The 26254-nt window shown below is 38.1% G+C and overlaps 2 protein-coding genes across 7 annotated transcripts in view; both read left to right on the plus strand.

Annotated features, from left to right (window-relative positions):
• The first annotated feature begins 1422 nt into the window (after positions 1-1422).
• PSEN1 (presenilin 1) lies at positions 1423-25862 on the plus strand. 5 transcript variants are annotated; one of them, XM_080596054.1, is made up of 11 exons: positions 1423-2673; positions 5059-5202; positions 10102-10355; positions 11438-11579; positions 12663-12730; positions 14493-14713; positions 16919-17017; positions 18443-18529; positions 19392-19559; positions 21312-21430; positions 21735-25862. In XM_080596054.1, the coding sequence occupies exons 2-11, from the start codon at positions 5119-5121 to the stop codon at positions 21888-21890; spliced, it is 1398 nt and encodes a 465-aa protein (XP_080452180.1). In that variant the 5' UTR covers positions 1423-2673; positions 5059-5118; the 3' UTR covers positions 21891-25862. The 5 variants fall into 5 exon arrangements, with proteins under 5 accessions (XP_080452180.1, XP_080452179.1, XP_080452181.1 ...); XM_080596053.1 differs by lacking the exon at positions 1423-2673 and adding an exon at positions 2775-3037; XM_080596055.1 differs by lacking the exon at positions 1423-2673 and adding an exon at positions 3061-4171.
• Positions 25071-26254, plus strand: part of PAPLN (papilin, proteoglycan like sulfated glycoprotein) — a 71540-nt gene continuing 70356 nt past the window's right edge. For both annotated transcript variants that reach the window (XM_080595978.1, XM_080595965.1), the window contains exon 1: positions 25071-25205. The gene's annotated coding sequence lies outside the window, so the exon portion shown is untranslated. The remainder of the gene's footprint in view (positions 25206-26254) is intronic.

Here is a 26254-nt window from a genome sequence, read left to right on the forward strand (position 1 = left end):
CTCTCCATAGTTTTGGATCAGTATTTGCCAAAAAACATGCCAAATTCTAAAGTAGTTCAAAATTTGTTCTGTTTTTAGTACACATAGAGAAGAGGTGAACTTCATGGGTGCTTTTTGTTCTAATACAGCATTCTCTGTCATAATTAGTATTTAAACAGGCAAAAGACAGCAGATGCCTTGTAATGCTACTGTGAGACAGGTTGCCTGATGTGCTTGTTGAGATTCTTCAGGGAAAGATCAAGTTATGAAACTTCAGCTTATTTTCTTTTGCCCTACATTAAAGCTGTATTTCTATCTTCTACTTTTATTTATGAACTGGACATAAGCTTGTAATCTTCTTAAGGAGACCAAAGGAGGAATCTCTGAGGAAGACATCTAAAACTTAAACTGGAATGTTAAATGTTCTGTTGCAACATGCTAAAAAATTAATTTTATAGAAGTTGAGGCTTTCATCTGTAATGGAAGGAAGAAGGAACGGTCACTACACTGTATGGTTTTTGCAAGTACTTCAACAAGGTTTTCCTCTTTTCTAATGCAAGCTGTTGCTTTAAAAAATCACCTCTGGTGTCACCTATTACTCAAATTAGTGTTACTGCTTCCCATTGATAACAATATATTGTGTGTGTGTGATGCTGCAGGGTAGATCACAAATCTGCATACTGCTGAGAGGTTCTTCAAGTAACTTCCCTTTAAGTGTTTTTTCTTTCAACACACAGGAACAGAATTATTTCAAGATTAAGTTGCAAAAAAAAAAATCAGGAGAAGACTCTAAATTACAACACTTTACTGCCTGAATACGCAATTTAGTATTGCTAGTATGTTAATGCACAGAATAATAGTGGTATAGTGAAAACAAGCCATTTGGAAATTATGTGTATTCAGTGCAATATGCCACAATGGATTCATTGCATGATAGAAATTAAGTACCTCAAAACTTAATGTATAGAGGGGGAAAATAGCAGTTTCCACAACAGAACTAGATATGCTGGTCATTGATCTGGACTTCATCGTGGAGCTGGGCTTGGGGTTTATACTGTAACTGAAGTTGTCTCATAATCACGCTGTGCAACTGCCCTTCTGCGTACTACATATTCTAAGCAATGGTATGTCATTAAAGTACTGTTTCCATTAGCATGCACTGAAATGAAGAAACCTTGTTCAAGAAACATTAATTACTGAGAATGATATATTTTTATATTACTGCTGTTGTTTTCAGACTTTTTTTTTTGTTCCTAGAATATTTAACATGTTCATATAGTCTTTTTACATTTCTAATTTAGGGCTTCCTGTCTTCTCTCTGAACACGAGCCTGCACTAAAAATCATCTAGCTAGACCATTGTGGCTCTAAATGTGGACAGGGGGAAGGCCCCAAACTGTAAGTTTAGTTTCCCATTTAATTTCTATTTCTCACTACTAGTACTTTCCCATTACTAAGAGAGAGAAGAATTGGATTTATTTTTTGTATGCCTTTATTAAATGGAGTTGCTAGATAGCCGCTTACAGGAGCGTAGCTTGCTTGTAGGTGGATACACTTACAATCGGAAGCTCTTGGCTTACACTGGGGTCACACTTCTCAATATTCTATATATTTTCTTATGCAGGAGCATAGTATGTCATACATGCAAACTTACAAATTAGTATGTAGTCATGTAGCATAACCAATGTAAGGTGTTGGTAATAGGCATTTCATCTTAGGTCTAAACAATATTAATAACAGAGACAGTTGAATGCCCATGATATTTTTGTTGAAGTTCTATTCAGTATTCAGTTAAGGGATAGTATTGCACAATTCTAATGTGCAATACTTTTGCCACCTCATTTTCCTGTAGATCTTCCCAGAATGTGGTTGAATAATAAAATACAGCAGTTTTAAACGTGCACAATTCACCATGGTCTCTCCATAGCCGTTACTCTTTTACATTTGTAGTGATTATGCAGACCATAGCATTTCCTGTATGTGTTCGTCACTCGGTGAGGTTATGTGTATACAAAAATGAGGTGTGGATTACTTGTCAAATTCCAGGGATAGCAAGGTAAGTTTCAAGGTTGGAAATGTCTGTTTCTTCCACGAGTGAGTCACAGCTCTACTGCTGCCTTTGTGGAAAAGATGCCATGTAGCTTAAACAAACGAAATAAACTAGTGTTTGTATTTTGAGGTACAAAGTACATTTTTTTTCATAACGCTTTTAGTGTGGGATCATACTGAAACAGCCTCCCTCGTTTATGACTTGACTGGGTGCTTGGGGGGGGGGGGGATTCTCCCTTGAAACCCCCGTTTACTTGCATCCCGTGGTCACGACGGCCAAGCTTGCACTGGGCAATCAAGCTGTGCTGTAGCCTCCTCGAAGAGGAATTAATGCGCGGACGCACCCTGCGCGCCGTGAGGTAAACAAGCCCAGCCGGAGGGGCAGGACCGCCAGCCATAGCTGCTGCCGCCCGGGGCCCGGCGGGCTCGGCCCGAACTCCCCTCAGCGTCCAGGCGCGGTCGCGGCGCGAGGCCGCCCCTCAACCGGCGGCTCCCCCCGCTGCGGGCGGGCCGCGGCGCTGCGGCCCTGGGGCGGCGGACGTGAGGTGGCGGCGAAAGGCGGCGCCTGGGCCGGAAGCGAGCGGGGCCGGGCTGCGGGGCGGCGAGGAGCCGGTGGCGGGGCCCGCGGGGGAGCGGCGCCCTCCAGGTGCGGCCGGCGGCGGGGACGGGGTCGGGGCAGCGGCGTGAGGCGGGAGGGGAGCGGGGCGGCTGCCGGGGCTCGCGCACGTCGGGGGCCGTTGGGCCGGGGCCGGCTCGGGAGGCCCCTCACGGCCGCCTGTTGCGTGCCGGGAGGCGAGAAGGGGGGCGGCGGCCCCCGAGCGGTTGGCGGCGGGTGCTGCCCCTGCGCCGGCTTGAGGGGCCGGGGGGCTGCCGGCCGCTGGGGGTGATGAGCACTGGGAAACCGCGGCGCTGGGAAGGGGAAGGGAAGCGAGAAGGAACTTCTTTAGGCAGGCTGGTTTTAAATCACAGCTTCGTTAGAGAATTAAATGTTTTCGAGAGTCTCTTCTGAGGTAAAGGTGGTGAAAAACTCGATTTGCTCCTGCTTACGCGCAGCTTGTTTGTAGGTTTTGTTCGTTCGTCGTTAAATTTCAAACTTGGGGGCATTAATTCATTAAAAAAAAAAAAAAAATGTTTGAAGATGTCCTGAATGCAATTTCTGAGTTCTTGAGTTTTAAGAAGGGATCATTTTAGCATACTATAGTTTTTGACATCTCTAAGACACTGCTATTGAAGCTGCAGTGTTCCTGTCGTGTCAGTTACGTCAGGCACTCCTCACTTTCTCTCAGCCCCTCAGTTCCTGGTTTCGTTGGATGGGTTTGTGGTGGTTTTCTTTGGCCTTTATGGCCTTTAAGCAGGATCCTGTGGTGGCATTTCTTGTTGTTGTTTTCTTTTTCGATTTTTTTTTGCCCAGTTTATTTAGGATTTTGATATGATGCTGTGGGGAAGTCTCATTTTGCTAATCCACATTTGGATAAAAAATACTTGAACTTTTTTCTCTATAGCTGCCCTGTCACTGAGGGTTTTCACAGATGGCAGACTTAAAGCAGCATCGTGTATGTTCTGTAGTCCAACTAAAGAATTAGAGCAAAAACTTTAAAATAAGAGCAACATAATACCTATTTATTTTCTTTTAGTCTTACATTTCATTATGTTTTAAACTAGACGCTCTGTTTTTAATTAGAAGCACAGAAGAGAGCCATTCTCCTAGCGAATGCTATGTTGCCTTTCCAGACCGGTAGGATGCTCCCACTAGACCTGTTAAATTGGTGTTGCCTCCTAATGGCCCTTCAGCGTAAGCTGCATCCCTGCAGAAGTTAGTAAGCACTGCAAACTAATCTTGTAAGAGACTTACTTATTTGTCAGTGAAGAAACAGCTTCTGCATCTTTGTATGTATGAAACTGAGCTTACCTCCTGTTTTAAGTAAGATGCTGTCTCGTGGCTTGTTGCTGTCAAAAGTGAGAGGCCTTGCTTTGTGCAGTGTCTGCATGTCCTTCATTAATATGTTTTTTTAGATCCCTCCAGACACTGGTTGAATGTACAACAGCACAAGAAGATTGTGTTCTTTTCCTGGGTTTGCTTTCTTCCATTTTATTGAGTTAAACGTACTGCAGAGAGGACTGATGAGTGCTGGAGTTGGCACAAGGTAGGAGCAGGAGCATCTTGGCGTGGAAGTGGGGACTGGCACTTCCCTCTTAGCAGCAGTGGCTGTTAATTCAGCTCGCTGCGTTTTGTGCAACCAAGCCAGTGATTTATGCAGGTCTACTCATTGTTTCTTTAAACTACTTTTTTTTTCTGAAACCCACGCTTACATCACTCTTCTTCCTTTTTCTCCTATAATTGTTTATTCTCCTTTGTTACAGAGCAGCTGCTTAGTTCTGGTTTATTCACGTTTGCTTAGGAAAATATTAGTAAGCAACTTTTTTGTGTAAGGACACTTGAAGCTATTAAAGCATAAGGAATTTTAGGTACATTTAGCTCATACATAAAACCTACTGCTAGGGGAATGCATATTAGTTCTTGAGGCTCAGCTGAAATACTGTTTTGTATAGCTCTAGGTCCCTTTTTGGGTATTACAGCGGTAAGCATATGTCATGTCCAGATTTTAAACAATGAAGTGTAACTTTATCATCCTTGCTTGAAGATTGCGCTTGTTCATCCAAAAATAAACGACTTGGAGGAATTGGACTCTGAGATAAAGACATACAAAGTGTGCTCTGAGCAAGTGCACAGTACTTCTCATTTATTGCACAAGACGGAATGGAGAACTGTTTGAATCTTTGGTTTGTTGCTGACTGACTTCCGTGGTTGATGAACTATTTTGATAACACCCAGACACTCTTATTTTTGTGCTGGAAAATCCCTGTTATGACCTCTCAGTAAACACGTGATACAGTTTGGTATCCTTGTGAAGAGAGAAAATGGTTATCTTTGGTTATCTATCTGTGTGAACTCTAAGAATTTGGGTAGGGAGGGGGTAGTGAATTTGCTCATAAAAGAAAAAAGACTATTCACACATATTTTTCCTTCCAGCATCTCAAGAGGAAAGATCCATTTTGTGTAGAAACAAGTGATTTCCAGAGGACAGCCTCAATGACAGAACTGTCTGCACATTTACCCCAGTTTCAGCATGGGCAGCTGACAGAAAACTTCCCTGATAACCACCTCAGCAACACCGTATGTAATAAACAATTTTCTTACCCAATAGCAGTTAAATTGGGATGAATAACCAGCGTGGATGAAAATACACTTCAGAACTATAGAAATCTGTTCGGGAGTAGATTTCTCCATCTGACTGTTGTGATAAGCAGTGCTGAAAGAAATACTCTGTAAATTATCTAAATTCCTAAACTCATTTTTATATATGGGTAGACTTCTCCCTGTTTAAAGGGATGCTGGAGTGACTAGGCCCTCTAGAAAAAAATAAAAAAAATAAAAAAAATGAGGGGGGATATTCCCATAACAAACTTTGATTTCCAGGTGATTTTTTGAACTCCAGCCATGGTCTGCTTGATTCAGGGGGTTCAGTCATGGAGTTAATTTTAGTCTAGGTAGAGCTTGGGTTTTGTCATTGTTGTTACCAGCGTACTACTCCTGTGCAGAAGGAGCAGCACTGTCTTGTCCTAATTTTGAATAATTGTCGGGGTGTTCACAGAGTTCTTGAGGTTTGCGGTGGGGGGAAAAAACCCAAACCCTAAATCATTCCTTAGAAAGAGGTAATTGTGTAATTATTGCTAATACTATGCTTATTTTAGCGCTTGTGTTTTGATAAAACCAAGTTTAGTTGGTCTACTTGGGTGTGGTGCTCAGGCTCTTGGATTTGTCATGCCCAGTTCTTTGTTCCTGTAATAACTGTTGAGTATCAGGTTTCCTTATGACATAGAAATGCTCCTGGGAGATTGAGCCACTAGTAGCTGTGTTTATAGCAGTGATTGAAGACAATGTTTTGATCTCTGTTCTAATTCCACTATGCAATCCAACAGGTTAAATAGAATTTTGAAAAATTCTTGTATTTATCTCAGGTCAACGTTCTGCTAAAAAGCAAAAATACAGAACATTTGAAAATTATCTTTGGAATTTAGAAGTTAGACTGATTTAAGACCTTACTGATTATAGAAACTGTTGCTAAAAATAAAAAAAAAAAGTGGAAACTTTCCTGCTGCGTACTTTATGCTTTTACTTCAGAGGGAATGAAAAAAGTTTCATCTTGGACAGGTGGGAGCTTAACCTTTATTGAACGCTTCTGCCGGATTAAAAAGGCAGAGCTCTATGATTAGCTCTGGGCTCACTGTCCTTGCAGAAAGCTTACCGGTGCTACTTCCCAGCAATGGGGGACAGACTGTTTTATTTACTTCTCACTGACAGACTGTTCTACTGCTTTTTCTTTCAAGTGTAATTCTAGGGGTAGCTTCAATACTTAGGTGTAGTGATTCTTCTCCCCTACGTATGTCCGCTGTTTTTGAACAGAGGTATGAAGATTCTTTCCTGCATAGGTAATACCTAGCTTCTGTCAGCTAGCATTCAGCATGAGAAATCACTAATCACTAGCGTGGTTTGCAGTCTCTTCTGGTTACATAGCAAGAGTTCAGCCCAGTCTTCAGTGCCCTGTCACTGTATAACAACCTTTAAACATAAATGGTGTATGTGAGAACTGACAAGCCTATGCCCACTGTCAGGGTCCGCTAATAATACATCAATTTGTATTCAATAGGTAAAAATATTTTATCAAATGTGCTGGGTTTTTTTATCTGTTGATTCAGGGGCTTTGCTCTGGGTTTGCTATTAACTATTTTCCTGATAGGAAAGAAACCTATCAGTTGCTTTTGATGTTGCTTATTCACCTGAAAGCGCGTAGTTCATAACTTACGTTTGCTTACGGTGTTACAACAGGTGTTACTGACTTTTTAGCTTCAGAATTTTCACTTTTAACTATGTCTGAGGAAAGTGAAGAGTCTGTTCCTTTGCTTCCACTTCAGCAAGAGTCCATGGCCTCTGCTCTCTTTAATACTGATCAGGTAGGATATGAGTGTACTTTGTTCTTTTAAGCAGAGGGGCACATGCATGTCACGTTTAGCTACACTTTAGTTCACTAGACTGAACAGTACAACTTTTTTCTATTTTTAAGTGAGAGATTAATTCTTACAATATCTTACAGTATTTCTTGATGCTGTTCTGATTTTCATGCACTGTGCTTTAATATGTAAAGACATTTTGTGATTGTGTCTTTGTTCCTAACTAGTGCAGGAAACAGAGTGGCACGCACTGGTCTAATTTCTTCAGTTTTTCTTTGTGTTAAATTTTGCAGTTTGTCTGTAGTGATGTGCTTAGTTAATCAGGCTTTTTCTTTGGGTGTTTTTTATGTTTTCATTGCAAAATTGTAGATTTTGATTTTAGTTTTTGTATTTCTGTGCCTGAGAGGGGTAAGTGCTCCCTCACGTAGAACTGCTTTTACCACAGAGAAAGAGCAAAATGTTCCACAAGTGTGCAGAAACCTACGTACTAGGTCTGCTTTACTTGTGAACTGTTGTAAGATTCTCATAATGTCTTGTGTAATGTTACTTATGGTCATCTTAGGCAGTTTAGATAGATAGATAAGCTTATTGTTGTCTTGTAGGCTGAGAGGAAATGGAGCGCTTTCACTAAGAAAGTGAAAAATGTTACATTTGAGCTATAATCTGTACAGAAAAAAGTCCAGATGCATGCAGCCTTTACAGAATAATTAAAGTTTCAGAACACTGCATTCTCCAATATTCCTGTTTCTATCTGGCTTTCAATAATTGTATGTGAGGACTTTATACAAAATACACCAAGTAATTTATAATGAATCTTTCATTTAGTAAGAAATAATCTTGAATCTGAAATCTTTCTTAGGGCATGTATTAAGTTTATCATACTAAATTCAATTTAAGGCTAAAATTGAATTCTAAAAATCTGGTTGCCTGCTATTCTTATTTGCTTAAGACAACTTTAGATGTTTTTTCTTCCCCCTATACTCAGTTTCCTCTTTGAAAAAATAAAAAAGCAAATTTTCTTAGAGGACAGTTCTTGAAACCCTACTGAGCCTGATTCTGAGGATACCACAAAGAAAGAAGTAAATAGGTAAAGCGTTTGGTATGTATTGCTAGTGTGTAAAGTTCTGTGAAAGTAGCTTTTTCATGAGTTAGGGAAGCTGTAAAGCATCAACCAGGATTTTAGCAGTGTCAGTGTTTGCAGTTCGAAGTCCAGGGACTTGTACTCCTTAATCACTTAAGTGCTTTTGAAACTATGAGTTTCTGACTGTGTGTTTAATGTCTTATCTTTTCTGAGGGTGGGGCTGAGACAATTCTGTATAAAGAATCTCCGAAATGACTATGAATTTATCAAAAAACTTCAGTGAGTTAATTGGACACAGGCTAGCAGTTTATGTTTGAAAATGCTATTAAGAACAGGTAATGGGACTTTAACGTAGCATGTTTAAGGAAAAAAAACAACCCTGTGTAACAGTTCTCCAGTAGAAATACATTCGGTTATTTTTAATGTCTTTTCCAATGTCTAAAGCAATTTTACTAAGTGGTATTTTAAGGCGTTACAGTTTATTGTACTTGCCAATATTAAGCTGTTCTAGTGCACTTACTCAAGCTGAACTGTTTGTAAATGAAGTAATTCTGAAGTCGTAAGATTCATTTTGTAATGAATTAAGTGTTTGTATTACATCTCATAGAATCATAGAATATCCCGAGTTGGAAGGGACCCATAAGGATCATCAAGTCAAACTTCTGGCACCGCACAGGTCTACCCAAAATTTTAGACCATGTGACTAAGTGCACAGTCCAATCACTTCTTAAATTCAGACAGGCTTGGTGCAGTGACTGCTTCACCGGGGAGCCTGTTCCAGTGTGCAACCACCCTCTCGGTGAAGAACCTCTTCCTGATGTCCAGGATGTCTCATTTATGTTGACCCCCTTGGGTGGAGTGAAGGGGAACAGTACAGCATTGACTTGGACATGATAGTAGAGTGGGGAAAAAAAGACTAATCTGTATAAACTTTTTGCATTTTGTGGCTTGTTTAGAGTGACTGAGAAACATAAAATAATTCTGTTGCTATGTGGTCCAGAACAGGTGAAACGTAGCTTATTCTGCTGCTATGTTCTCTATATGTGCACACAACACAAAATGTTAAATGCCCCCTGTTATAGAATGCAGTCTTGATCATTTACTCATAGACAGTATTTTAGCTCATAATTTTGTAAAAGCTGAGTTCCTAGATTGTTTTTGCTTGTGATTAATCTTAATTCCTTTGAGGGAGATATGGAAAATCTACCTCTATCCTTGTGTTTGAATTATAGCCTTGATGTTTCACTTAGTATCAGGAAGGCCAGGAGGCTCTTTTATATTTGTTGACAGGGGTGGTGGAATTTCTTCAATATCAGCAAAAGGACGTGGCTGTAGCATCCTTGAGAGAGGAGAAAAGGAATCTGCATGCTTAACTCATCACAGTAGAACTTTAAGGTCAAGTCTCAGTGTAACGAGTGAGAATTATCTGAGTTTGATCACTGTTTCTATGTCATTCTTCTTGCTAAAAATGTGTGAACAATACTTGGTGAAACTCAATATATATTCTAGTTAGCGTACTGTAGTGGGAGTAACATGGTAAGGAAAATAGAAATATTCCTTGGATTTTCAGGGAATTAGGCTAATAAATGTCTCTGGCATTATTTCTGGAAGGAGACACAGTTAATTGTCAAGCTGAGTAATCTACTGTCATGCACCCCTGTATCAACTGTAGTTTGGACAAAGAGAATAAGCTGCCTTTTTTTACTTACCTTTTTCTTCTGTTTATAGAAAAGATGGCATAGCAATGTTGGTTGCATCTAACAGCCTGCTGCTGTTTTTAATATAAATGCTTCTAACATAACCCTGTGCTCCTACCCTTTTGACAACTATGTGAAACAATTAATGACTCCTGTTCAGGTCCTCGGTGTGAAAAATGTTTTTGACAGTAAATATTACCTTACACGTGCCCCCCCTCAAGACCATCTTAATACACAAGAATATGATTATGGATAGTTCCTGATGAAAGTGTTTTATATATTGCAGAATGATAACAGTGAAAGACGGCGTCATGATAACAGTGAGCGCAGAAGAAATGACAATCCTGGGTCTGAAACCAATGGACAGCCACAGAACAACATTCAGCAGGTGGTGGAAGATGAAGAAGAAGATGAGGAGCTGACACTGAAATATGGGGCAAAACATGTGATTATGTTGTTTGTACCTGTCACACTTTGCATGGTGGTCGTTGTTGCAACCATCAAGTCTGTCAGCTTTTATACACGCAAGGATGGACAGCTGTATGTATCAAATTTTTCCCCTGTCTTTTCAATGGACCCACTTAGATCATTTTCTTTAATCTCCATTTCTTCAGGATTTTAATTGAAACAGTGAACTTCCTCGTCTCCCTTTTCCCCTTCACCAGCTCAAAGATAGCTTTATTTTATTACTTCCGGAAACCAAAGTCTTTGTCATGGTACTATTCACATTCATTTTATGTCTGACAGCCAGTCTGGATGACATCTTACTTGTTACTACTTGATTCAAATCCTGATCCTCGTTTTAACACTTTGTGCTCTCTGGTATTCATAAAATAAATTCAATCAAAATATTTTTGGCAAGATACTAATATTGCCAAAAAATAACAAAATCAATGAAAGCTGGTTTAGGAGAAAGGAGACAAAGAAAGAACACTGAGCCTGTCAGAACCTGAAGCAAATCAGTCTAAATGTACCCCCATAAAAACATTTAGACAAAATGGTTCAAAGTGTGTTTGGCTTTGAAATGTTTGTGTAATGTAGGAATGTCATAAAACGGTAATGAAAAGGAACTTTGTGTTTTGATGAAACAAAGTTGTTGATCAAAAATGATTTTTCTTGGGATTTGATTTATGGTAAGTATTTTCTTTTTTTCCTGTCGTGTAATGAAGTGCTTTTTTCTCCCCAGCTTGTTTTATTGCTGTGAGAAAGTTGAGCTCATGCACTGTTTTTGTTGGAATCACTGGGGGACACTTCATTGTAAATCCACTAGATGGTGTGCTTATAAAGGTCTAGCTGCAGTAATAGTCTAATGAGTCATAGCATGTGAGCAAGTTCATCAAACAACCTAGATTTCTTTGTTGTTTGTTTTACAAAGTGGAAAATAGCTGTAATCTAAGAATATAGGAAATGCAGGTCTTCTAAGGAAGAATAATAATTTTTTATTAAAGTTTGTCTGATAGGATACTGTGCTGCCTTTCAGGTTTTGGCTAAGTAGAAAATAGCTGTCACTTTTATATCTCTGAATTGAAAGATTACTGCAATTTCATTTCATGTTGGCCTTGCATATCACAAACGTTTGTGGACTCTACAGTGGCATTTCAGTTGACTCTTTGTTGTTTTAGCATCTACACTCCCTTCACAGAAGAGACAGAGACGATTGGACAACGGGCCCTGAATTCAATTCTCAATGCTGCTATCATGATCAGCGTCATCATTGTCATGACCATACTCCTGGTTGTGCTTTACAAATACAGGTGCTACAAGGTGAGTGTAATTGACTCGAGTAATTGTGCTAGTTTTATTTATTAGTACTGATTATCAAGGATGGAACAAAATGAAGGATTATCAAGGATGAGTGAGCAAAAGTTGCAGGATCGGTGATTTTAAGTGTTTCAAATTTGTAGCTTCTATTTCTTTCACAAAACAGGGAGACAGTAACCCCATGCTAACACTGCTGGCTGTTTTATCAGCTAGAATTAGGGTGGCATTGCTTCTTATTCCTTTGAAATGTGCTATGTACTGAAGTCTTCCTGTGGTCAACAATACAAAACACAGGCATAGTCCTACAACTGGAAAGCTGTTCAAGGCTTCAGGGGCTCTTCAAGGGCTCTGCTCTCCCCCACCCTACCTGCAAGTATAGAAGTCTCCCAAGACTGATGTGTGCATGGCTGTACATGCTAGGTGATATCCTTATGGCAAACACAAGAGACTCAAAGGCTCTTTTGTGAAAGACTTCAATCCTATAATGATGTAATCTAGGCAAGTCCAGACTTAGAATAAATAATTGCAATGTCACCTACCTGGGAGCTATTCATGAGAATTTGTGGTTGTCTTTTGGTCTTAATGACCAATTTGATAAAGCTTGACATAACAGAATTTCCCCGTGTACAGTGAATCTGTTTAATAGTAATAAAGCAGGCTGTGGGATCCATGCACTGGCACAAACCTTTACTCCAATTTTACACACTGTAACTGTGTTCTGAAAATTGTGTGGAATGAGAGCAGTGGTTTTATTAGCACAGAAATGAACCGTATTTTCCATCTGTGTTAATGCTGTATATTTCTGCCATGTTACAATGCCATTGTTTTCAAAGTGCCCTAAAAATACACAAAAAGTAGTTTGCATTCTATAGAACCTCTGGTGAAAGACCACAAAGCGCTTAAAATCCATAAGTGTATAGGCTGTGCTAAATTTGAACGTAGCAACAACCAAAGAGAGAGGGATCTGAGTATCAATTCTCCCGCTTTAATCAAAAGGGAAAGTAGCATTTAAAGCACTTTTAAGTAGATACTAACTTTAAAATATGAAACCTTAAATAAAGTCTGTGTTGATATCTATTTTTGCAGGTGATCCATGGTTGGCTTATCATTTCTTCTCTTTTGCTGCTCTTCTTTTTTTCATTCATCTACCTGGGGTAAGAGAACTAAGCATTAATGTTATTTTTCATGTATGATGTTATTTGTTTGTGTTTGTTTTAGAACTAGCCCTTGAATCTTAACAAGGATGATACTGAGTAAGCTATTGCTCTTGAAGTAGAATTTTTAGTTTTATATAGTTTCATAGAGAGGTTTATGGGTTAGTAGTGCATCTGATAGTGTACTGCCCATGGCATACTCATCCCAGAAATAAGGCATCTTCCACAGAGTAGCATATACTGTTAGCACAACTTCTGATATAATTTTTCATAACCATATGACTGAAGAGCAGCTGTTTACATCGTAGCTTTGGAGGTGGGCTTTATATGCAAAGGCTGTTTGTATGGGAGTAGGAAAGAATCAACTGAAAAGAATCCTCTCTGTCACCAGAATATACCTCCACTACATGTTCTAGAGTTCTTTTTCAAATTCTGAAACATGCCATTAGCCAGACTTAAAGAAAAGTTGTACATATTACTCGGAGTTCTCTAAAACAAGCAAGCTGACCAGGGCTTGTAACAAGAGTTATGCGGCGAAATTATTGTAGCGCATGTATTTTTGTAGCACTTGGTAACAGATACACTTCTCTTTGAGGAATCTTTTTTAATTTGGTCTCCAGGGATAGGAAATGGGGTTCTTTCAGTCACTAATTTTTACCAGAAGTGGCCTATGGTGCTTTTTTTGGTTAGTGTTTTCTTCTAACCTTAAGACTTTCCTCTAACTTCAGTAACCAGGCAATGTGTGCTGCTCAAAGGCAGTGTAGACTGGGTGGAGGCAAGTTGCTAGGCTCACTTCCTTTGGGTTTGTGTTGGCGCTGGCACTCTTCAGTGAGCATGTGTGAGCAGAGGGACTGAGGGCTTTTCTGGCCCTCTGCTTTCCTTCATCTGTCTCTGCCACCTCACAACGCTTCTGGTTTCCTATTGCAGAGGACCAGTGAGGGGGGAGTTTGTAGACCAATTATAGGTGATGGCAATAAGGGCCATCATGCTAACACTGTACATCTCAAAGGCTAGCTAACGGCTAGGTAAGAAAAATTTCCTGGAGGAAAGTATCATGCAAATTATGCAAGGTTCTTGGTGGCTTGATGAGGTGGTAGTAGCAGAATTTGCAAACAGCCATTGCAACCACTTCTCCCTTGGGTCAGAGAAAATCACCTGTGTCTTGGTGACAACATATTTCTCTGTTTTGGTTTATTACTTACTGAAGGTCTTAACTGGTTTATAATATTGGTGTGACAGAGTGGCATGGTTTATCTTAAAAGCAAGGGTTTTGCTTCATTGTTTGTGTCAAAGAATAGAATAGAATGATGATGTATATTATACTTAGGAATTAGCGAAGTGTTTCCATTCCATGGGATACAGGTAAGTAAGGAAAGATCTGTTTGTATGGCTTTAAAGATTCTTTATAACCTCACAAATTTTTATTCTGACTTTTAGAAATAATAAGCATGATAAAAATGACTGTTTACACAGTAATGTCCTCTCCTGTCAATTTCTGATTAGATTGACAATGCAAATAAAAATTTGCACAAGGATGAAATAGTTGGTATGAAGTAAACATCAGTAAAACTGTCTCCTTTGTGAACAGTTTTTTTTTTAATTAAATACTAATTGGAGATAAACTTTACATTTGGGCCACTACATTGAGCAGTAAGATGTAAAAAAAAAAATAAATCTGAAGGTTGCATCTGTGACTTGTTTCCATTGTTTTAAGCAAATGCAGTCCATAGTCATTTTCTTTTTCCTTTTTTTTTTCCCTTAGCGAGGTTTTTAAGACGTATAATGTTGCCATGGACTACATTACGGTAGCACTCATGATCTGGAACTTCGGTGTTGTGGGAATGATTTGTATTCACTGGAAGGGCCCACTCCGGCTCCAGCAGGCATATCTCATTATGATAAGCGCTCTCATGGCGTTGGTGTTCATTAAGTATCTTCCTGAATGGACTGCGTGGCTTATCCTGGCTGTCATTTCAGTGTATGGTAAGGTCTGGGGCAAGTTCTAGTAACAGAAATTATGGCAGGAATTTCTTCTGTTTCCTGATTACTCGTTTTCCATTGGTCTGACTAGACCTTAAAAAAAGAAGGGGGGGGGGGGGGGAGGTCATACAAAGTAGTGGATAAGGTGATTACAGATTCAGAAATAGGATAATTACCTAAACTAAAATAAGTGACCTGCAGCTAAGTACATTTGTGACTGTGTGATGCCATCTTCCTTTGCCGTTTCTGGACTTTCTAGATTCTTTGGGGAGGAAGAAAGGTTAGAATTGAAGTAATTCAAAAAAGGAGGAGATAAGAGACCTATGTTGCCGTCTTGATCTCTTCTATGAATGTGGAGAGACTTTGTGCTTCCCATTTTCCTCAAGAACCCTTGGAAACCTACATACAGTGTATGTTCAGAACTTAGGACTTTGTTCTTTGGGTACAGTCCTGTGTAGGTCTGCCCAGCCTACAAATTACTTAAATTTGAAGACATAACACCCTCACCGTGATCCATGTCTAATAATGAGTAGGAATCAAGGCAGGATTCAAGGCAATTTTTATTCATTTTCAGAATGCTCAGTCATTTTCCATATAGAAGGTTATAATTTAGAGATCTGTTTCCTTGTTCTTAAAACAAAAATAAAATTAATCTGAATAATTGCATATTAATTTTTTTTTCAGAATAGTGACTGAAATAGAGGTATCTAGATGTAGTTTTTTCGTAGAGCTTTAGAGGGCACTGGACACTTGAAAAAAGCTGCTGGTTTTGTTTTTTGTTATACTAAATGTGCTTTCAACATCTCTCATCTATGCAAACACAGCTTTTTTTTCTGCCAAGCTTCGTATGCCAGTTTTTTTCCTTTTCACTCTCACACTCACATTTTTTCTTTGAGTGGGAATAAACCGGCAGTTGTTTCTAATCCACAGAAGTTATGTAAGCCCCACTTACCTGTTGTCTTACAATTTGTTTTAGCATTAAACTTGGGTTAAGAAAAATCTTTGGCAATAGAAATTAAGCTTGGTTATTTCCAGTGTGTAAACTGAATACTATTTTTTGTGAATTATTTTTCTTTCAACTTGCAAGTTGACATAGCGACACGGCAACATTTGCAGTTGCATAACATCTTAAGCGAGGAACTTCATATTTTATTATTTGTATATTATAATAATATGTAAAATCAGTTCTACAACTACAAATATTAATAAGTTCTTGGTTTCATACTGTTGGTGTAAGACTCCCTAAATTTCCTCCTCTGATTAGTATGCATCTGATTGAAGTAATGAAATTGTGCAAATGGCTGTTTGTTGTATGCTTTCTTAAAGTTGGTAAACTTTTTTGAAGAGAAAGCCTTTGAAAATCAAAGAATGAGCATCACAGCAGTGATATTTTTGGGTGTTCCTCATGATTACTGAAGCCAATATTGTCAAGTTATACATTCTAAGAAACTGAAATACTTAATCTTCTCCTCAATGAATTTTATCTGTAAACTTCATGGAGGGTGATGGAGTAATAAAGTTCCGTGATAAGATGGTGTTTTTTTATTTGGCCTGAAGAAGATTAATTCAGTGTTTTGTGGTCTGCAAAAGTGTGTTCTGTCTTGGAAGAAAATGCTGAGGCTTGTTGAGGTGATCCAAGCTCATGAGGACTTGCATGTAATGAAATATCAAACTAAATGTCTGTAGTGTGGCTTCTAGATTTCAGTATGCAACTGAACTACTTACTACTTGGGAGAAAGACCAACTATTTAAGAAAAGGTCGGCATACCTAGAAGACATGAACAGGACCGGATAAATTAATTTATCACCTTAAGTTTTATACGGTAGTCTTTGTCTGCCTGGTCTCCAGGCATTATAGGTGTGCAAGATGTAAGACTAAGCGGATATTCAAGTGTTGGTAACATATTGCCATGCAGCTAGGAAGGGAGAAAGAGGTGAAAAGAGAGCTGAAGAAGGGGTCTGAAGAGTAACAGTGGTCTGCAGTGACATATGTATGCTTAGACACTTGGTCTAAAAGTCAGATTGAGGGAAAAATTTAACTTTCTATAGGATGCTGACTTGTGACTGATTAGTGTCTCTCTCAGAAGTCTCTGTTCAGGGTAGCATTTTACCGTATTACTGGTCTCTGCAAGTGTTATATATAAAAAAAAACACCCTTCTTCAAAGCATGTCTACAGTGATATAAGATCTGTTTACTTTTCCTTCCAGATTTGGTTGCTGTCTTATGTCCTAAAGGTCCTCTTCGTATGCTAGTTGAAACAGCTCAAGAGAGAAATGAAACCCTCTTTCCAGCACTTATTTATTCCTGTAAGTATATTCTATTAAATACTTTAAACTTACAATCACCCACTCAGCTGAAGTGATTTTCTCATTTTTCTGTTTTAACATGTTGCTTGCCAGCTGGAATTCCCAGTCTGTTCGTTTGGGTCTCAGTTTTCCTTTTGCTGTTGACTCAAAAATGTGAAACGTCTTCTGGCTAAGATTTTCAAGATGAAAACCAGCATGTTTTGTTCTTACAAAATAGGAACAGAAAAAAAATGGTAATACACCAAAGCAAATGTCATTAGGCTGTGAATCAAGCATTTCAAAAGGAATACTTTTTCAGAAAATATTTATCGGCTTTCTGTGCTTAAATATCCTTAAATATTCAGTGTTACTGAAAGGAAAGGGAGAAATTGCCACAAAGAGATTCATTTGCAGAACTATTTTCTCCAGGGCTTGTCTTTTTTTGATACATTTTTTCTTTCAGTTGCAAAAAATAACCTACTGAAGGCATGTTGCTGTTATGACCTGTGTATCAATCAGTAGATAATTCCACTAGAATAAAATTCTAGAATTCCACAAGAATAAAACTTGTGTTCATCAAATTCTGTATATGCATGTGGTAGCTGGTACTGTCTTTGTTCCAGATATTATTGTGTTTTAAGGAGAGTAAAATTGCCTTGTGCAATTACCGAAGTTCCATGTTGCTAGTTAGAAACACATGGATAACAGTGAAATGGGTTAATCATAAATCATTATGCTACTGGTGCTGAGGAAAGGCCTGTGTCTGAAAGAATGAAGTATGTTGTGTTGCAGACTCCACAACTCTTAGGGGATAAGATTACAGTGGAGAAAGGGCAGGGTCTTTATCTTTCACTCTTGCTATGTTTTACTGATACTACTTGTAGTTGCTTGACTGTCTTTTTTGAGGGAGGAGAGCCTAATGCTGAGAAACCACAAATTGAATTAAAATATACCATTTAAGCGTGACAACATTTAATTGTCTCAAGACTGGAGAATTCTTTGTGGTGGTGGTGGGGGACACAGAACAATTAACTTTGATGCAGATGCTGCCTCTCATTTGAAGTTACCTTTGCACCAGTCTTAATAGACCTTTTCTCTTGTAGATAAAAGAACTGCTTAATGGAAAAAAAGTAAAGAAATAATTGATTCAGACTTTCAGAGTGGGCTTCATACGTAGAAGTAATTTCTCTAAAGCTACACACAGCTGCTGCCATTTTTTCCAACATCCAATAAAAATAAAACTCGTGTTCATCAAATTCTGTATGTGCATGTTGTAGCTGGTACTGGCTGTGTTCCAGATATTACTATGATTTAATGAGAGTAAAATTGCCTCATGCGAAAGATAGCTGTACAGAAAGAACAGAAAAAGAATGGATTGATGCCAACACTAGCTCAGAATTGCATGCATCTGAAGATAACATTAGCTATGCTGTTTGTTTTTAACAGCAACGATGGTATGGCTAGTGAACATGGCTGAGGAAGATCCAGAAGCCCAAAGGAAAGCTTCTAAAAACTCCACCTATGATAAACAAGGTAAGTTTTTCTTTGACAAGTTTTTTTTTTTCTTAATTGTCATTTTATTGGAATACATGTTTATGAAAACATGTTTTTTTTTAAGTGTACTGGCTACTGTAGAAGAGTGAAAGAGTATAAACCTTATTAGGAAAGATGACTGAAAAAAATCCATGGAGACTGAAAAGAATTCCTCACTTACTGTGCCATTAGTGTTCTTGCATTCATTATTCGGGAACACAGGATATTGGTGATGAAATGACTCTTGGTAGACAACTATTGACTGAGCTCAATTGGTTGTCAAATTGGGTTAATGTTATATAGTGTCAACTCACATTTATATTGGTATCACATGGAAATGTATGTAGCCCTCTTAGCTATGCAGCTACTGTTTAAAAATATGGTTTTGTTTATTTACATATATATCTCAGAAGAGCAGAGTTTCTGAATTTGCCATGCTTGGAGGGGGTGTATGTATAATATGTAATTTTCAATAAAATTTTCTGTTTTACTGGAAAATTAAACTGTCAATAATTTTCTGACTAGATGAGCTAATACTAGATGGGAGTTAAATCTTTAAATTAGGTCACCACACCACTCTGTTTCATCAAGGTACTCTTGAATACCAGGGCTTGAGTGCAACATGTAGTTGCAGCAACTGCAGAGTGCATGTTGACTCCCAAGTGTTTAAAAAAAAGTATTAAAATGGTAAGTGAGAATCTCTTGTAATGGTGTGTGCCAATATTAGATGTTGCTAAATAGTACAGAATACCTCTTTTCTATCACTCTTCTATGATGTTATATATGGAGAGAGTGTCATTTTTTAGAAGATGTATTTTTTTAAAGTAGATTTTAAATATTTTAAATGCCTTTATTATTCCAGCAAACCAGACTCAGAATGAAGATGCTGAACCAGATGATGGTGGCTTTAGTCAGGAATGGCAGCAACAAAGAGACAATAGAATAGGACCCATTGAATCAACGCCTGAATCACGAGCTGCTGTTCAGGCTTTACCCAGTAACTCTCAAACCAGTGAAGACCCTGAAGAACGTGAGTATGGAGTACTCTTTGAAAGACTCAATAAGTCTGAAGCTAGTTAGTCTTAGTCATTCTGACTGCACAGATACGCTATGCTGTGAGCTAAGAGCAAGCTGAAGAGTACTCTTGATCAATACTGACATGCTTTACAGAAATAGGTTTTGGTTCTGTTGCAAGAGTAATATTGGCCAAATTGATCTCACATTTGATACATAGATTCAAAACTTTAACTGCACAAACTGCCAAGCTGTTTTCAGACCATTATGCAGTCAGTTGCATTAGCTTCTGTCTCTTTCATGCAATGTTCTGCCATCTATCGGCCCTTTTGGATCTGGGGCTGTGTAAATGCAGTCATAATGTTTTTTGCTTCAAGAGTAAATGACTACAGTCCACTCTGGACAAAGCAGTGTTTAAAGACCTGTTTGGGGACTGAAACGAATTCAGAATACCAGAGGCTTGAGTATTTTTCTCCAGCACCTTGCTGAAGTTCAGTATCTTTGGAGCACATGTGACATCAATACTCAGATACTGGTTTTAACAGACTTATGATTTCCAGTTTGAGTTTAAGCAGGCATTAGATTTGAAGAGCTCTAAATAAATGACGATCTGCCTGTCTAATGAACTGTTCTCCTTATGTGATGCTGCCATATTTAGCAGGTGCTCCTGCTTCCTCTGATTCCTAGGTGTTTCTTTGTTTAAAAATATAGGCATCTACTTTAAGAAAACTTCAATTTTTGAATTTACCTCAAAAATTCCAAATTTGTTTCAGCAATTAAACAGAATTGTATTTCTTAACAGCTTTTAGTGAATGCACTGTCACAAAATGGATATTGGAGGCCTGCTGAAAGAGAGTAGGGTTGCATTTGTTTGTTTATTAAATGATCAACCAGACATAACCCTCTGCTTTGATGCTGAGTTCCTTGCAGAACTCTAAAGAGTGAGTTTGGGGCTGGACTGTAATCAGGTGACAAAGCAAAAGATAGGCTAAATGAAAACAGCTGGTGACCTGATGTTTGCCCTCTCTAGCTTAATATCTTGGACTAAAAGCTCAGAAACTGAAGTGGTGTTCAGGAAATTATCATTCTTTTGTTTACAGAAATAATTGAATATTGTGCTTTCAGAGTTGTTGCTATGGTGCCAATTACTATTTAAAAAATAACACATTAGCTCATGAGTTTTAGTAAGACTCATATCTTAGACTAAATGTGTCCGTTTTGGCTCTAATTTGCTCTGTAATTTTATGCAAGTGCTTTTTAGAACTACCTTAGTAAGACTTCTGTAGGAGAATTGGTAAGGAGGTGGAGTATTTTGCTGGATATAGATTTCTAACTGACAAACAAATCATAATCTGCAAGTGACTCATTTGTTTTCCCCCTCTAATGACCAGCTTGAAGGAATTATATTTCCATGTTCTGCCGAAGGACTATGACACAACAATCAGAAGTGGGAAAGAGAACCCTACGAAATGTAATAAAAAGTTCTGAGTTTGTATATACTGCATTTGTATTTACAGTAGACTAGGAATACAGAAAAAATCTTATTACAGGATAAATTAAGTGGTTTAATGTTCCTCAGCCACCTTGTTTCATAAGAGTGTTTCTTTATCACTTGATTCAGGAGTGGTATTATTTTTGAGATTATTATTTTTTTTTATTAGTAAGTTTGGGTACTTAATGTAAATCTGTCTTATTCTGTGACAGTTACTGATACTTGACAATATTAGACTGTGTGATGCTTAATTCTGCCATACATTCACTTTTGCAGGAGGAGTAAAACTTGGTTTAGGAGACTTCATTTTCTACAGTGTCCTGGTTGGCAAAGCCTCAGCAACAGCAAGTGGGGACTGGAATACAACTTTAGCGTGTTTTGTAGCCATATTAATTGTAAGTATAATGTGACAAGATGATAGCGATCATTTCTTATGTTCATCAGGGACAGAATCATAGTCATAACTGCTGGGATTGTTTTTGTTTGTTTTTTAATTTGGAATTTGATTTATTTGATGGTCTGACTAAAAACTGATGAGAGTTTCAGCTGTGATTCGCATTGGCTGTGCATCTATCACACCTTTTAGTTTAGGAAGGCATTAAAATTCCTTGTATTTCTGTGGAATTAGTGCTTATATATTATAATCTTTTGCATGTCGGAGTTCCATAATTTCTCCTATCTTTTTTTTTTTCCCCTCAGGGTCTGTGCCTTACACTTCTGCTTCTTGCCATCTTTAAGAAGGCCTTACCAGCTCTTCCAATCTCCATAACTTTTGGGCTAGTTTTTTACTTTGCTACAGATAACTTGGTGCAGCCCTTTATGGACCAGCTAGCGTTCCATCAGTTTTATATCTAGCACACTTGATGCTCACATTCTATGGATATTTGTATTTGTAGCAAATGTGGGAGGAGGAAATACTTTTTCCCTCAGTTTTCAAGTGAAACTGAAGCTTAATACTCAAGATTCCAAGCCTGAATCATTACAGCTTCCTCCATCTTTTTTTTCTGAGACAACTGCTGCACTGGCACCATATGAATTTTCCTGTTTGAAAGTGGTTTCTTCCTGATGGCTGACCTAAATTGTGTGCTGTTATATCAGAGGTAATCTGATATACATATCTCTGGTAAGGACCACCTGTGTGAAAATTGCTAACGCTTCCACCAGCAATGTGATCTCTTAGCACAGGTTGATTATTTCGAAGCGTTAAGGGTGCTCAGGATTTCCTTCATGGTGACAGAGGAAGCTGACAAATCAAATGGAACTTGTCCCTGTAAGCCATTTGAAGAGAGAGAACCCAATCCAAACTTCTTCAACAGTGATTCTTTTGACAGCTGAATATGACTCTGCTTTGTGTAAGGAAAAAGGACTTTGTAGCAATTCAACAAAGGGAGAAAGTACTGTCACTCTTACAGAGTGCTCTACCACTTCATAGCCTCTGTGCCTGAGTGTGCTTGGTTTAGTCAGTTTAAAAGCTTTTTTTTCCACACTGGAACTAGAGCCTCTTCTGACTTTTAATACTTGGTATTCTCAAGCATGGAGTGCACCTTCTGTGCACCTACTCCAGTTTATGTAGCTACTTAGACTTGGACTGAATTACATGGCATAAGGGATCATGAAGTCCCAATTCGGACCTAAGATTCTAAAAGGTTGGTAAACTACACTAAAAGGCAGTTTTAGGACTTACTGTTTGTGCTCTTGCAAATGGTTTTGTTAGAACACCACTTCAAACCCTGCATTTGAGAACAGCCACTAACAGCATAGACTGCAGTATTACTATATATTCATTTTGTTGAAGTTTTCATAAATAAGTAGACATTCACAACAGTCCCAGATGGATTTTAGCCTGCCAGATCTACAGGCCGAAGTACTATCAGTAGCACTTGTAATGTTTCACTGAAATTTTTCTCTTCAAAAATTTGCTTTTCAGTTCTGTTGACCTGAAGTGTTGGTCTTTCAACCATCTAAGACCTAAGCAGGGATTTTTTTTTTTTTTGGTGTGGCTACTGAAGTTAGGTGAGATATTACTTGTTACAAAGGAAAAAGATCTGTGGCCCTCTTCAATTTAATTACCTCTCCTGTGAGGAGCAGAAGACTGGAGAAATGACAGACAACTCAAAATCACTGAAAAGAAGAAACAAGATCTTGAACTTCTTTCTTACAAGATAAAGAATTGATTCTAACCTTCAAACTGCTAAACTCTTATTTTGTTCTTCATTTGAAAGAACTTATTTATGCGTATTTGCTTGGAAATGAGATTTGTATGAGATTACATTGTTTTTGCTGTAGGCTCTTAACTCTGTACAAGTCTTTTCTGAGGGAAGCGTAGGGAGTGGATACTCTTGATGGGCATTCCGTTTTACTTGCATCTTGATACTGGAGTCCTTGCCGAGTAGGACAACTGTCAAAATCCCAACACAAACTCTTTTTGCCCTTTCTTCTGTGCCTATAGATTCAAAGGACGGAGACACCACAGATGCTCACCAACCATTGCCCATGTAAGGGAAGAAAGACTGTGATGTATAAATTTGTTTCAAAACCGAGAAAGGTTTGCTTTCTTTGATTGTCTTTGACAAAAACATCTGTCTCATTCAGTATGAGTTGCTAACTGTAATGTTAGCACTTACGTTTGCATAAAATATATTGTTGTCTCCTCTAAAGTACTTTTATTCATCTCATTTGTGTGCTTATTCATCATGGATAGCATTAATAAAGTAACCATATCAAAATCCCTTACACTGATTTTTCAAAGCAAACTTGCTTGTGTTTTCTAACATAAATCACTATTCCATGTTTTGCTGAAATGAAGCCTGACTTAAAACAGGCTTTTTTTCCACTTACTGAGACTCCAAGGTTTTTTATACTATTGTAATTTGTTCTTTTCCCGAGCATTTTATCTAAGAAAATTTCCCTTGTATGTTTTATTGGGGATCCTAACTAATTTTATTGTATAGAATAGGCTTGCTAAGAGTCAACACCACTAGTATCTGTTTGCATATCTGAGACAAGTCTCAGTTAAGAGTTGTTGAAACGCAGCAGTTGTCTTCACTGTTTGTTTTTATGGCTTAAATATGTACCATTGGAGTGTTGACTCCAGTAAGAGTTGCTTTAGAATCCATAGAAATATGCAAAGGCCTTCCCACATACTTGAATGGGAGTTAGATGTACAACCCAAGGAAGAGCTCAGACTCTTCAAACGCTAAATTACAGTCTTCCTCTCCCTAGAACTGTTTCTCCTATCCTGAAGTTTTAATTTCTGAGCTAGTGTGACATTACAGTGCTGGAGATTAGAAAATGTGTTTTTACAGAAACTGTTGTTCAAGTTTATGTATTTGAATTTCAAATTAAAAAGGGAAATCTGCTATTCAAGCCAAGGCCAATGTATGTTACAGTACACTGCTTATTAGCAAGTCTTATGTACACCTTCAAAAACAGCAACATCAAAAAACGGTTGACATTTTCGTCCTCTTACACTGAGTCCTGGTACCTTGTGTTCCAAACGAGATCTTGCAACTAAAGATCATCTCAAGTACTTGGGTCCAAAAGGTGCACTTAAGAAAAGTGATTGTTTGCATTTGGATTGTTTCTACGTAAGTGTGAAGGTTGTATAACTTCTCTCTCCTTTGTCTTAAAACACCTATCTAATTTGAGGTTGTGAACCATTTCAACTTGGTTAGCTTGGTTTAAATGAAAGAGTTCTGATATATGTAGTCTGCATTTTTTGAGAGGGTTTTTCTCTATTATTAAATTAGTATGTTGATGACAGCACATTAGGCTGCAGCTCTCAGTGAACTATTGCGTAGCCCCATTAGCTAGATTCATCTCTTTTGTGCCCCAGGTAGACTAACTGGTAACTGTTGTGTGACTTCTTTCAGTAGTCATACTTTGAAACTGGGTATCTTGATAGTTTTCTCTCCCCTTTCAGCTTAAATTAATGATTAGTCTCCTTTAGCTACGCTTCTGCAAATAAAAAAACCATAGTACTGAGTTACAGATTTGACCAAAAAAACCAACCGCTTTCATTTCTCCTTTTTTAGTGTTGAGGATTTAATACAGCAAAAAAACCCACAAGAGATCCCCAGAAACTGTTCCTGGTAGCAGAGGTGTATGACACTGTCATATCTATGTATGGCTATTAAGGTGGCACTCAAATTCAAGTGTGATCAATGTGAGGTGAGTCTTGAAGGTACGCACTTGTATATTGCAACACATTCAGAATAGTTCTGACTAGGCAGATAATTTTTACTTTGAACCAAATATTCAAGGGCTGTGCTCCACTAAAAACGGCTGATCTCCTCAAGGTACAAAGCAGACTCTGGCTTTTTCAGGCATAGGAGACTGGTGCTTCTTGGATATATAGATACATACCTGTACTTATAGTGATAAATATTGTATGCACTCTGGACCTTTAGATAACAACTGTTCTGCCATTATTGCAGTGAAGAATTAAATATGCTGGAGTTTATTTTGGGTGGGCGGTACTGTATGAAGAAACTTCTCAAAATGCTTTATTAAAAAAAAGTATTACTTTTGGCAGTGATGCTATTGGAAATGAGTATAAAAGACTGTGGAACATGTCTGCACTGTGATTGCATCTCAGTGGTAACGTAGTCATTGGGAGTGCTGAAACATGAGCTAGAATGGAATTCTTTTACACTCAAAGCATTTGCAGTTTTCATTTTTACAAACACTGGTTTGTACATAATCTGAATTGAATGTGAATGTTTTTTAAACACTTTTCCGGTTCTTGATAAGATACATTTTTGATAGATTATTGCAAAATTTCCTGTATTTGTCTAATTATTAAAATAAAAATTGCATGGATCTTGACTTACCTGGATTTTACTATATTATTTTAAAGCCATTATTTAATGCTATTAGAGGCCTAAATGCTGTAACCATTTAAGAAGTAAGATTTCTGTCTTAATACAGTTAGGTAGCTTCTTTATCTCCCAGTAGAATATCTTTTTAAAACTGATTTCTATAGAAGTACTTCCTCATAAATGCTAATTTTCAAGTTAAAAGAGTTGGTCAAAACCTGTTGCAAAAGCAGCTGTAAGTTATAATTAAGGCATGAAAAAGCTGTATGAGATTATATTCAAACACTACCTTGCACAATGAAACTTACTGTTACCTAGGAAAATGCATAGGTTTTTCAGACAGAAAGCACTTCATGAACTGTATTGTTATTTCAGTGCTGATTTCATACCAATGCTGTAGGA

This window comes from Anser brachyrhynchus (assembly GCF_964034855.1).
Source record: "Anser brachyrhynchus genome assembly, chromosome: 5".
NCBI classification, from domain to species: domain Eukaryota; kingdom Metazoa; phylum Chordata; class Aves; order Anseriformes; family Anatidae; genus Anser; species Anser brachyrhynchus.